The 14,111-nt window shown below is 40.4% G+C and overlaps 1 protein-coding gene across 3 annotated transcripts in view; it reads left to right on the top strand.

Annotated features, from left to right (window-relative positions):
- The window catches only part of PIEZO2 (piezo type mechanosensitive ion channel component 2), a 510,005-nt gene that overhangs the window by 477,448 nt on the left and 18,446 nt on the right, over nucleotides 1-14,111 (top strand). For all 3 annotated transcript variants that reach the window (XM_035029291.1, XM_035029293.1, XM_035029292.1), the window contains 6 exons: nucleotides 311-493; nucleotides 3,868-4,120; nucleotides 5,286-5,418; nucleotides 7,360-7,507; nucleotides 7,605-7,819; nucleotides 13,655-13,813. In XM_035029291.1, the coding sequence (XP_034885182.1) occupies nucleotides 311-493; nucleotides 3,868-4,120; nucleotides 5,286-5,418; nucleotides 7,360-7,507; nucleotides 7,605-7,819; nucleotides 13,655-13,813 (1,091 nt within the window). The remainder of the gene's footprint in view (nucleotides 1-310; nucleotides 494-3,867; nucleotides 4,121-5,285; nucleotides 5,419-7,359; nucleotides 7,508-7,604; nucleotides 7,820-13,654; nucleotides 13,814-14,111) is intronic.

The raw sequence follows: 14,111 nt of genomic DNA, 5'->3' as shown, positions 1-14,111 counted from the left end.
ATAAATATCTCATTAAGTCAGTATAAATTAGCCAACTCCTCAAAAATAGAGAAAATCATTTAAGTAGGTGTTGTAAGTAACCGGACTGACCCTCATGTATCTGCAATCAGAGGCACTCACAAAAGTAAAATATTACTCTTGGTCTAAAGTCTGTGTGAGAAGGATAATGTTATTATTCCACATAATTATGTTCATTCTTATCATCAAAATTATGAAATGATCTTTAAATTTTTTATATCACTGTTTTTTATATATAGCCACTTTTAAAAGGAGTAATTTTTTTTTTTTAATTTCCATCATCCGTGTGTAGGTGGCAATTGTGGTCAAGTATTTCTTCCAATTTGGGTTCTTTCCCTGGAACAAGAATGTGGAATTGAACAAAGATAAACCTTACCACCCACCTAATATCATAGGAGTGGAAAAGAAAGAAGGTTATGTCCTTTACGATCTCATTCAGCTCCTGGCTCTTTTCTTCCATCGGTCAATTTTGAAGGTATGGCACATTAATACCTGACCAGCACATATTGATGATTGCAGCCACCTGTGATATCCCTGGAGAACCTGAACATTAGGACTGGTCATGAGGCCAGGGGGCCAATGAGTGCATCTACTTGTATGCTCTTTTTCTTTCTTTAGCAGCTACGTTCATTTAGTGGACATTTTCTCTAACACTGTGTGCTCAGTAATGGAACTTGTTATAAATTTGGGAGAAAATTCCCCCATATTTCTACTTCTATTATGAAGATATCATACTTAATCCATATTTGTGGGAATTGCTTGGATGGTGTGCAATGTCTTCATGCTTAATACACTAAATTCTGCTCCTTGTTTAAGCCAGAACACCAGAGAGCTACAATTTAGGGTAGATCATATTGCCTCTCATCTCGATTCCAACTTCTGCCTACTTTCTTTTAGTAGAATTGCTTTTGTTGGCTACTTCTTGTCATGAAACTATTAGCTTTATTGAGAGACCATACATTAAATGGTTGCGTGAAGCCCAAAGCTGTGCTTCTTGTAAGCTTATTGTTGAGAAAGCCGTTCATTACACTACTCTGGCAAGACCTATTTACAGGATGGTCTGTCTCAGGTTCAGCAACTCTTGTCGTCCCCCTGAAAAACCATGTGGGTTTTTCTTCTTGTACACTGTGAACTATAAGCTAAGCTTGTAAATATACTACTCAACTCTAAAAATTAGAAATTGCTGCATAATACACATTTTATGTATCAATGTGCCAATTGTCACTACCTTACTTCTGTCTCTTATTTTAACCTGGTCTCATTTTTTATAAAATATTTCAAATTCATTTTATTAAGTAGTATCTTCATTAGTTCCTTTTGAGAACAAGCTGACATAAGTTAATACACACACACACACACACACAGACAGACATATGTAACAATGTGTTCGACTTCTGTCCTACTCAGCATGCTATTTCAAACTGGGCCTCCTCTGCGTACACCTTGGTCAGGATTTTCACTCTATCTTCATCACCTTGCAAAATGTGCAAGTCCCTAACCCTCCACTCCCCCCTCCCAGGGGGAGGCTTACCTGGGTCACAGGGGTGTGCTGGGTTTGCAAAGGTATATTATCCAAACAAACCAGTTAGCCAGAATTGAATTTGGCTAGAATTTCCAGTTCTTCTGATAAGTTACCTGAATTCATAGAGTTTACTAATTCTTGTTATGAATATATTAACAAATATATTAACATCATTTCTTTAGTTCTAGAAATTAAAGTTTAAATTTCTGCATTTAAGACATGGTAGTATTATGTTGTATGTCAATTGCACCTCAATTTTTTTAAAAAAGACATAATCATATAGATTGGGTCACTTCAGAACTCTCTTGCAACTTTTGTGCATCATTTAAAAAGTTTGTGGGGGCACCTGGGTGGCTCATTTGGTTAAGCGTTCACCTCTTGATTTCAGCTCAGGTCATGAGCTCAGGGTCGTGAGATTGAGCCCTGCATCGGGCTCTGCATGAGGCATGGAGCCTCTCTCCCTCTCCCTATGCCCCTCCCCTGCTGCTCACACTCTCTAAAAAATTTTTTTAATGTTAAAAATAAAAAATCAATTAAAAATTTTTATAAATCTTTAGGCATTTTTGCTGCCTTTTCATTAATATTTAAATGGTTTAAGAACTATAATTGTATATTTAACAAATACAATACACAATAAACAAAATTTTGGTGTTTCATATTGATGTACTTACTCTGATTTCTTCTTAGAAAATTTCATATATATGGTGAATATATTTGAGGTACTATTATGCTGAAATTTTGACTAATGATATGAAAAATAGCTTTGGGGATGACAAATCTTTTCATAAGAAGAAAAACTACCCTATAGCTTTGGAAACCTATTAAACAGTGCTGCTATGGAAACCAAACAACTCAAACTATATGGAAATTTCAAAAGTGGCTAAAACCATCCTATTTGATATGAGTTGCTAGAAATTTTATAAATAATTGGAAGAGATCACTAACAAATATGCCACTATGAAAGTAGTAAAAGAATCTAAGTATGTTCAAATGTTGGCAAAAGAGGAAACAACTTTTAAAATAATTTAAAAGAAAAATGATTTAAAAGAAATCAGTAGAAGTTGAAAAATCTCATCATGAAAATCTAGAATGTTTGCTATGTTTATAAGAATAGCATCCATTGAATATCTCTTAGAAACAATATATCTATTAATATTTAAGAATGGTCTGTAAATTAGGTGACTTTTTCTTTTAATGAATTGATCATTCTACAAGTTATTTTTTGACCAACTGAATTTTGGCAAATTGGCCTGGAGCTCTTATCCTCTACAGCCTGTGTCAGAGGGAGGACTGGGCAAGGTCCTGGGGAATGAATGCAGAGCCTGGCAGTCTGGGAACCCAGAAGGCAGTGGGCTCACTGGGGAGCTTCGAGCAGCAGCAGCAAGTTCATTGGAAGGGGGATTTGCTGTCCAGGCAGCATCTTGCACCAGCAAGGTCCCTGTTTTTTCTCAGCCTCTTCTGCTGTCCTTCCTCCTGTCTGTCCTACCAGCCCCTTTTGCTTATTCTTTGAAGCAAAATCAAGACTCTGCAGAGTGCATCATAATCTCTGTCTTATATGAGGACCAACATTTTTGGGGTAAAGTATTTGCTGCTCTGTTCCTGACTCAGCCATGGGTGATCCAGGGGTTCACATCTTACTGTGTAGGTTGAGGGAAGGGCAGCATCATTATCCAAGTATAGATACTTGGTGAACATGGGGCAGTGGGGCTAAATTCACCCATTGATATTTAAAATGCTACTTGTAAGCACAGAGAAATGTGTTCTAGAAAGTGCTTTCACTCAGGAACAAGTCAAGTGATTCTAATTCCACCCTGACTCCATCCACCAAACATCATCTGCCTCCATATGTCAGTTAATTAGCCAAACTCTTATGATCTGCACCCACTCATCCTCACTCTACTGGGACCATCATAAGCATCTAGATAATAAGCTTTCCTAGAATCCATTGGTTTTCTAATCTTTTCTCTGCTTTACTGCAGTATGAATGACAAAAAATTGTAGTAGATTTAAAGTGTGATGTGGTTTACGTAGTGAACGTGCCGTGGTGATGTGATTTACGTATACACTGTGAAAGGACCCCTTCCATGGAGCTAATTACTACCCATCACCTCCTATATGTGTCTGTGTTCTTTTCCTTTTTTTTTTTTTTCTTTTTTTGGGGGGGGTGAGAACATTTAAATTCTAACTCTCTTAGCACATGTCAGTTATATAATACAGTGTCACCAACTGTAGTCACCATATCTAATCATGGGGGATGTGATACTGTAGGGCAGAATATAGCTCCTCCCTTGGAACGGCCCCCTGAGTTGTCCCTTATGCTTTCTCAGTGCCATGGCTTGTGGGATGAAGATGACATCACCGACAGTGGCACAGACAAGGAAGAGTCAGATGATGAGCTCTCCCTCAGTCGTGGCAGGAGAGCCTCCTCCGATTCTCTCAAATCCATCAACCTGGCCGCATCGGCAGAGTCGGTACACGTATCCTTCCCAGAGCAGCCCACTGCCATCCGGAGGAAGCGATCGGGAAGCAGCTCCCAGATATCCCCCAGATCCAGCTTTTCTTCCAATAGGTCCAAAAGAGGTATCTGTCCCATGATATCCTTAGGCTAGAATAACTCCTGAGTTTTCTGGTTGTTCTGGTTCTAGTGGGTCTGGGTCTTGGGCAGGGGTGTTTATTGGGTGCTATCAAGGAGACAGATGTTGTGATATGACAAGAAAGTACTTTGAAATCAGACAGACCTGAGTTCAGATCCTGGCTCAGCTGTGTGACCTGGGGCAGTCACAACATTCTTCAAAATGTCTGATTCCTTCCCAGGACAAAGACTTCAGGTAATTGTGAAAAGGGGCCAGGACACTGCCCGTGTGGGCACTTGCTAGTTTTTAAGTCATATCCAGAGAATTCTTCTGGGTGTGTCCAGAATGCTATAAATCACTTTTTATTTTGAAAATATTTTTAGATTCAATCAAGGGAACTTTTAGCAAAGCCATCTATTTATACTCTAGTTGTTCATTTCTTATTAACTAGTGAGTATCATCAGCAGATAGACAGGCCCGGCAGTTGCCACTCTTGGAGAAATTGGGTTTTTGTATTTATAGTGCTAATGCCTAAAGCTTTCCAAACACCTGCATATTCGTCTTCCGAATACACCTTTTAGTCATCCAATATTCATTTTACAGTTAGAGAAATCTGGACATGAAAAAGACATGGGTCATGGACCCAATCTGGAACTCCCACAACCTGGGGCCCCAGTTAGCACCTCTAGTCTCTTTCTTCCGGGGATAAAGATCACATAACAATGCCAGAAAGAGGGCGCCTGGGTGGCTCAGTCGGTTAAGCGACTGCCTTCGGCTCAGGTCATGATCCCGGGGTCCTGGGATCGAGCCCCGCATCGGGCTCCCTGCTCCGCGGGAAGCCTGCTTCTCTCTCTCTCCCACTTCCCCTGCTTGTGTTCCCTCTCTCGCTGTGTCTCTCTCTGTCAAATAAATAAATAAAAAATCTTAAAAAAAAAAAAAACAATGCCAGAAAGAGCCAGTGTTGGGTGTAGAAGCCCACAGATGCATTTTACTGTGGAGGCAGGTTGAAACTGCAGATTCCAAGTCCCCCTGTGTTCCTACAGGCACCTGTGTATACTCACCCTCTAAATCCACTTCAAGCCATCCTCTGCCATGTGGGTTCCAGGGGCTTCTGCGGTATTCATGTCAACAAACCCGTAACTCAGTGCATCTTGGTTTCTTTTTATTTCTAGGCAGCACAAGCACCCGGGACAGCAGTCAAAAAGGAAGCAGTGTTTTAAGCATCAAGCAGAGAAGCAAAAGGGAACTTTATATGGAAAAGCTTCAAGAACATTTAATCAAAGCTAAAGCATTTACCATAAAGAAGTGAGTGCCTGAAGACACTTGGATGGTGTGTTTTATTTTAGGGCCAGGGAGCTGGTATCAATTGTTTCATATAAACCAGGGCTAAAGAGCAGAGAAGTTACTTCTCATATCACAGACATATCTGCGGAAGGCAGAAGAAAATGACGCATTATCATATTGTTCTTAATGGAGATATAATTGACATATAACATTAGGTTAAGTTCATGTGTACAACATAATGATTTGATATATGCATATGTTGTGGAATGATCACCACAATAAGTGTAGTTAACATTCATCACCACATATAGTTATAAATTTTTTTCTTATGATGAGAATATTTAAGGTTAATGTATGGTACAGGATTAATTAACTGCAGTCACCATGCTGTACATTACATCCCCAGGACTAACTTACTTTATAAACGGAAGTTTGTATACTTTGACCCCCTTCACCCATTTTGCTCAGCCCCCATTTCTGGCAACAATCAATTTGTTCTCTGTCTCTATGAGGAAGGGGTTTTGGTTTTGATTTTTTTTTTAGATTCCATGTATTAGTGAGATCATATGTTATCTGACTTTCTCTGACTTGTTCCGTATATAATATATATATTTCATTATATGCCATTGTGGGTCTGTGTGTGTGTACACACACACCATATTTTTGTTATCCATTCATCCATCAGTGGACACTTAGGCTGCTTCCCTGTCTCAACTATTGTAAATAATGCTGCACTTAACCTAGGGTGGATATCTTTTTGAGTTAGTAGTTTTCATTTCCTTTAGATAAACACCCAGAAGTGGAATTGCTGTATCGTATGGTAGTTCTATTTTTAATTTTGGGGGGAGCCTCCATATTGTTTTCCACCATGACTGCACCAATTTACATTCCCACCAACAGTGCACGAGAGTTCTCTTTTTTCCACATCTTCACCAACACCTGTTATTTCTTGTCTTTGTGCTGATTACCATTCTAACAGGTGTGAGGGGATGTGTTGCTTTTAAAAATCACTTTTCTGTGTGATTCATTTTTATATCCATTATGTTTATAAACATAGTTTTCCTTTTTGAATAGAATAAATGATTTCAAGGATTCCTGGTATGTATTTCCAAGCATCATCATGCTAAAGTCCAACCAGATGGAGAAGTGTATGATGTCAAAGTTGGAAGGGACTTAGAGAAACACTCTCATCCTAGAGGGGGAAACTGAGGTCCAACATCACACAGCTGGTCTCTAGCAAAATGCACCCTCCCCCCACCCACCCAAGTGCCAGGGACATAGGCATCTCTCAAGCAATGGGAATGGAGGAGGTTCAGCAGGGCTGGCCCTCGATGTGGGCTCTGAGACCAGGAGTGCCATCCAACCTGAACATGGCCTTGAATTGAAGACAGAGGCTGGACAGAACAAGGTGCAGTTAAAAGCCCAAGGCACTACCTGGGAACCAGGAGGGGCACAGGACCCAAAAAGGGGAAGAGCAGGGGCTACCTAATGTGTCCTTGGTGCTCGGGTCAGACTCCAGGTCTAAGCACTGCCATGTAGTCCCATATAATTCTCACCGCAGCCCTGAGTCTCAGGTCTGCTTCTTACCCGAGGTTTACAATAGAGGAAACAAAAACACAGAGAACTAAGTGGCGTGCTCAGGGGCTCCCAGACGGGGAGTCATTGAATCAGGTGACAAACCCAGCGCCTCATTTCCGGGACTTGAGACCACTGTTATGCTTCAAGCAAGAGAGGAGGCCTGTGGTCTCATCAGCAAAAAGGGCCATAGTGCCTTCCTTGGCAATGAATTTGTCTACTCTCTGTTAGAGCAGGAGCCACCCGTAGCAGACTCTGCTCAGGCTGAAGAGGGTAGTGTGACCTGCTTGGAGAGAGGGAGGCAGAGGAATGGAATGATGGCGGTATCTGGTCATTCCTCCCATCCTGCCCCTCCTGAAGCAAGTGCTGGGGATCTCTATTTTGCAGGACTTTGCAAATATATGTGCCCATCAGACAGTTCTTCTACAACCTCATCCATCCAGACTACAGTGCTGTGACCGACGTGTATGTGCTCATGTTCCTGGCTGACACTGTTGACTTTGTCATCATCGTCTTTGGCTTCTGGGCCTTCGGGGTAGGTTGGGGGCAAAGGCCACTATTCATCCAGTGAGCAAGAGTGATGCTGTCCTGTGAAATGCCACTCGTGCCTGAACCTGTTGTTTCCTTCCCAGAAACACTCAGCAGCAGCAGACATCACCTCTTCACTGTCGGAGGACCAGGTTCCTGGGCCGTTTTTGGTGATGGTCCTCATTCAGTTTGGAACCATGGTGGTGGACCGAGCCCTATACCTCAGGAAGACTGTACTGGGAAAGGTCATTTTTCAGGTCATTCTCGTGTTTGGAATTCACTTCTGGATGTTCTTCATCTTGCCTGGTGTGACTGAGAGGTAAGGTGGAAGCTGGAGGCATGCACCCACTTTAATGCAAATATATTGCAGAAGGTTATCATCCCATATGCATCGCCACAACAGAATCACCAGGTACAGATGGAGGCATGGCAGAACAGCACCACAGGGTTGGAAAAGTTAGAGGTCTTCGTCAATATTAAATTCGGTATGAATCCAAAATGTGAATTGATTCCTCAAAAACATTTTCATTGCATGTCCATATGTATTCATAGAAATAGGGTTTTCAGAATGAGAGGAGTGACAACCTTAGTGATCTGAGAAAACCAGGGTCCTTCCATTGTCAGTGTCTCCATACCTTAGTAGACAGAGGTGAACTGGAGCATGGTCTTATGGGCATTCCTAAGAGGATGAGAGGATATCAGACTATGTCATATGAAAAATGGATGAAAAAAATGGAGACCGTTTAGTAGAAGAAAATATAGAGGGGTTGTGGGTGGCAGATGACAGTAGTATCTGCCACATAGGGTAGTTGTGGGCATCCAATGTGACAGTGTTTGGAAAGCGCCTGGCAGAGGAAGGAGAGTGGAGGGGGCGGGGCATTCAGCCCCATGACGCCATGATGTTCCTGTTGTTAATACAACTATTGCTGCTGGTTAAGATGTGCTGGAGATGGGGTGGGAAGTGGGGGGGGGGCACATAAAAAGAGCAGCCTAAAGTTTGATGGGAAAAGGGCTGGTGAGATCCTTGGAGGTAGCTGGCTACCACCTTTCACTCTGTCTCCTTGAACTCTAAGCTCCAACCATATTGACCCTCTTCAGTTCCCTGAGGATGCTACATCCTCCTGCACCTCAAAGGACCTTGTTCACTGCCCTTCTGTCCCACCTCCAACCCACTCTTCCTCCTCACTCTGTAGATTTCCCGGGCTGCCTCCACCCGAAACACTACTTGGGACCAAGTCGGTGCTTAATGCATGAACAAATGAATGGGTCAGTGGATAGAAGAGAAAGAAGGGGGACTGCTATAAGTGGGCGGTAATGGGAGCAAAGGGTCAGTACTAGGGGACATGGAAGCAACCATATAATGTAATAGGAATGATCTATTTAATTAACATATCATTAAAAGTCTTCATGTTTAACAGTAAAATCGATCTTTTTATCATTCCTCAAAAGTCATTCCTGGCCAAGCCTCATGAATAACATGCCAGTCAGGCTGGCTAATGCTTTTCCAAGTGTGACTGGAAAGTCATGAAACTGTCCTGTGAAATGCCGGACATTATATGTTCCATAACTTGACTCAAATGTCATTCCTGATGAGGAAATCCAAATCTCTTCTGACAGTGCTGGAGTTGCATGTCTGCTCTCACTTGAATGGCTAGGCTTTGACCTCTTGATTTTAGTGGCAATGCAAATATTTTAAAAGGAAAAATGAAATTAGGATAATTTTCCATGAGTCTGAAGTAGAACTAAGTAAAGGGGCTACCTAGAAGACTACCAACAGCCCAGTATGTCTTTCACACCATACTGTGTATGGGGAGAGTAAACATAGCTTGGCTGATAAAACTAACTCAGATTAAGGCAAACTTTTGTAAAAATACTAGAACTTGTTCATGAGAACATTGTGGATCTTATTCATTAGTCTTTAAAATAGAGTAAATGTGATTTTTCTCTATAAATAATTCTATATATATCAATTAAGAGAAATAAACCACATTCAACACCCATGGTAGTTGAATGATGCATGTTGCTTATTTCTGTGACATTTGAAAGCATCAGTAGGCATTCTCCACCAGCCTTCCTAGAAACTCTTAATTTCAGAGATGAAAGAGATCTTTAAAAGCTTTCTAGACCTACTGATTTCACAGAAGAAGGTAGGTGAAACCCAAACAGAGAGTGATGTCCCCAAAGTCACTGAGCTAGCTAGTGGTGAGACCAGATCCCAATCACAGACCAGGAGCGCCATCCAACCTGAACATGGCCTTGAATTGAAGACAGATGCTGGACAGAACAAGGTGCAGTTAAAAGCCCAAGGCACTACCTGGGAACCAGGAGGGGCACAGGACCCAAAAAGGGGAAGAGCAGGGGCTACCTTGACCTTGACCCTACTGTATGCTACAACCCTCCTCCCACGGGAAGCATCCTGTACTCACTCCCAAGCAGATTTGTTAAAATAACATAGCCTACTATTCATTATGCAGTTGTGAAAAGGATTTGATTTTTCCATCCCCAGAAGAGAGCTCCAGAACATGGATTTTGCCCTGTCCAGATAGAAGAGCCTTCACAAAGACTGTTGCTTCCAGAAATATGATGGCAAAGCCCCCGAGAATCCTTTAGCAGGATCAAATCGCCAAATAGTTGGGTTATTCCCGCTTGGATGAGTTTCCTATAACAAATTACCACCAACTTCGAGCTTAAGACAAAATAAACTTACCATCTTACTGTTGTGTAGGTCAGGCGTCTGACACAGGTCTCACTGGACTAAAATCAAGGTGTTAGCAGGGCTGCAGTTCTTTCTAAAGGCTTTGGGGGAGAATCCCTTTCCATTCCTTTTCCAGTTCCTGGAGGTGCCAGCCTTTCTTGGCTCATGACCCCACCTTAGCCTTCAAAGCCACCATCAGTGTGTGGGGTCCTCTCCTCATTGCACCACTCTGCCTGTTGCTCCGCCATCGTGGCTGCCTCTGACCACAGCTGAGAAAGATTTCTCCCTCTAAGGGTTCGTTGATTAGATTCAGCCCACCTGGATAACCTAGGCGCTCTCCCTACCTCAAGGACCTTAACCCAATCTCAACTATAAAGTCTTCTTTGCCACGAAAAGTAACAGTAATTAAGCAGTAATACCTTCCAAACCAAACAGCTGGAGTGTTTGTTATAATGACTGAATGAATGAAAACCTCTTTTGTGATTTACAATCATGTGTATTCAATTCAGTTTTTTATTTATTGAGCACCTGCTATGTCCAGGGCAGTAGGCCAGGGGAAAGGGGGCATGACTCCACTGTGCATAAGGCAAGGGCCTGGCCCCACGTGGAAAGGACCACACAATGGCTTCCAGGGATTGAGACACTATGATAAATACTGAAAGTTTGGTTGCAGTTGTACATCTAAAACTAATATAATGTTATATGCCAAAAGTATCTCAATTTTTAAAATAATAAAAACTTAAAAAGGTATTGAACAGTTCCATCACCCAAAAACTCTCCTGTACCCTCTGTTGGACCCTTCTCCTTCACCTCTATCTTCTGGTACATCCATTTTCTGTTCCTACAATGTTGCCTTTCCCAGAATGTCATATAAATGGAATCACACATTCTATGGCTTTTGAGGCTGGCTGTTTCCACTTGGTGTAATGTATTTGACATTCATCCATGTCGTTGCATGTGTCAGGACTTAATTACTTTTTGTTGGTCAGTAGTATTCTATTGTATAAATGTACTGAAGAGTGCTTAAATATAGAAAAGTTGAAGGACATTTGGGTTGTTTATACTTCTTTGGCAATTACGATCACACTGCATGTATAAGCTGCTATAAACATTTTTTTTAAATGGCCACAGAGATCATGTCTATCTCATTGGACCTCACATTTGAGCCTCACCTAAACAACCATTCCTAATGCAATGGATTACCCTATCTTTATTTTTGGATATTTAATTCAAGATATGTTAGGATTGGTTAGCCTTGAGTCTTCATTGCCAACATGTCAGTGACAGCATACTTTCATGACATTTCAAGCCATGCTGCCATTATTTGTTAACATCCCAAATTCATTTTTTCTCCTTCAGATATTTTTACTGAAAACTTAATTCATTATTGTGCAAAAGAAAATATTCATTAATAGTCATATTGTCTAAATACTTTTCAAAACAGGAAAAGAATAAGGGAAGGAACAGATTAGGAGTTTTAAACTATACAGAAAAAAAATTATGGCTACCGGTTATAATAGTGAGCATCAGGAAGCTCTGGTGTTTTGAATAATTAATCTGATAAATGGCTTTTTCTGTGTATGTGCACGTGATTTAGTCTACAAACTTTCAGTGGTTGCTGACAGTCTACAAAGCACTGTGTGGCAGGTGATGTGGGGGGATGGAGAGATGAGTAAGACATGACTCCAGCCTCCAGCAATAAAACATGGAAAGACCACCAAAGAAAAGGGTCTTCCAATATGGGACAACCTTAATGTCCCTAATTAGATTTAACATGATTACTTCAGTAACCACAGATTAACTATGACTTATTCCAAGTTGATTCACGTTAAGGATGTAGGAAGGGAAATATTTGTTTGTTTGTTTTTAAGTTTTTATTTAAATTCCAGTTATTTAACATACAATGTAATATTACTTTTAGGTATACAATTTAGTGATTCAACACTTAACATACAACACCCGGTGCTCATCACAATATGGGTTGGTCCTTTTATAAGGGCTAGAAGACAACATAGTTTTATGTCTTTGATTATAATTTTGATAAATACAGAATTTTTCCTTGTGCAGTTTTTGTACAAATTATTTGTAAAATCCAAGGGCATTTCCCTGAAGAGCTAAAACAATGTTCTTTCCTACTGTTATAGCAATAGAAACAGTCCCTAGAAAAGGAGAAGGAAGTTGATATTGGCTCTCTGGAAAGTATTCATTTATTCATAACTTGTCAAGTGCTAGATTGTGGTCAAATATATTTAATTTATTAGGACCTGAAATACCAAAGCTGGTATCTCTACAGTAGAGACGCTTATAAGCAATATTTTTGAGATTTCTAGGTATTGAGATCTACATAGAGGTTCCTAGGCCCTGAGACACAAAGGTCCATGCGTTCCTGGATGGTTCTTAGATCTGGTCAACTAAAGAGCTATTTTCAGTTAAAAAATAACCTGTATCTTCTTCTAATGTCAAAATTAAAAGTTAACAAGACAAATCCAAAATATAGAGAGTAATACATTGCATGTGTAAAAAACTTTAAATATTGCTCTTAATTTTAAACCCAGGGAAGATGATAACTAGGTCTTGCTGAGTCATAAGTCTTATTTTTTATTTCCTTTTAAAAATGTATTGACCATGTTTAAGACTCTTACAGAGTTCTGCATTTATCCAAAGTTAAAAATGGTCCTGTGGCTCACCATCCTTTGAAAATGTGTTCCAGATTTTTATTCTGGTGTGAAATTTAGCTCCACCAAGTTTTTCCTCCAATTTATGCTAGCATTTATGAACTGTCCAGCACTGTGGGTCTCTTCATTAATTATTCACCAGGAGAAGGGACTATGGTCTCTATTGCTGGAGACACATGAAATCATAGATTTTCAGAGGTAGGGAAAATCTTCAAATAAAGCCACGGATGTCTTGAGCATGATGTCTTGATGAACAAATGCTATAGCTTGTAAACACAACTGGAACCCAAATCTGGGTGTTGAAACTGTTAATCCATGACATATCTTTGTAGATGTATAGCAAAAAAAAAAGGTAGGGAGGAGGGAATTCTTCTCAGAATACTCTCTCCTACATCTTCCAAATTATGGGTCCTTTGAAGTAAAACAATGCATTTTTTGATGAGCTTTAATTTGGATCATGGTAGCAGCATCTTTCACATTGTGAGAAAATATTAGTAAATTTGCTTAAAAATAAATTAGTTTAATTATGACCTAAACAACTGAATTACGCACTAATACATAGGAGGCACCATTTATAATTTTTTTTTAATTATTAGATTTTCTTACCCTACTTTTTGCCTTTGAAGTAATCTACTATGTACAGAGGATTCCTTACAATTGGCTGAATGGACTCTAAGCACCAAAGGGACAATTAGGCTTTTCTTTTATTTTAATCCTAAACTGGTGTGCTGTTGTACCAGAAGAATATTCCATTATTTCACTTTTCTGTGTTTTTACATTTTAGGAAGTTCAGCCAGAACCTGGTTGCTCAGCTTTGGTACTTTGTGAAATGTGTTTACTTCGGGTTGTCTGCCTACCAAATCCGTTGTGGCTATCCAACACGAGTCCTTGGAAACTTCCTCACCAAGAGCTACAATTATGTCAACCTCTTCTTGTTTCAAGGGTAAGGAAGGACACTCTGAATTGTCACAGTCACTGACAGAGGGGAGGCTGGCAATAGAAAGGCATTTGGTTTCCTTGGGAAGAACAGGAAGGTGCAGAATGCTGACGTAGCAATATGGATCATCACAGAACTCTGAGCGATGTTTGGCAAAAGACGGATATGACCCTTTAAATACCTTTCTCTGGATAATTGCCGCACACCTGGCCAGTATATTGTTCTAGAATCAGACACATGGGTTAATTTTCTATTGCTGTATCCTGCATAATTACTGTGGTAATATTTCAGGATGAAAAATATG

Source organism: Mirounga leonina, unplaced genomic scaffold (genome assembly GCF_011800145.1).
Source record: "Mirounga leonina isolate KUSES-001 unplaced genomic scaffold, KU_Mleo_1.0 Mir_228, whole genome shotgun sequence".
NCBI classification, from domain to species: domain Eukaryota; kingdom Metazoa; phylum Chordata; class Mammalia; order Carnivora; family Phocidae; genus Mirounga; species Mirounga leonina.
Note: the sequence above shows the minus strand (reverse complement) of the source record. Positions and strands in the feature narration are given on the sequence as shown.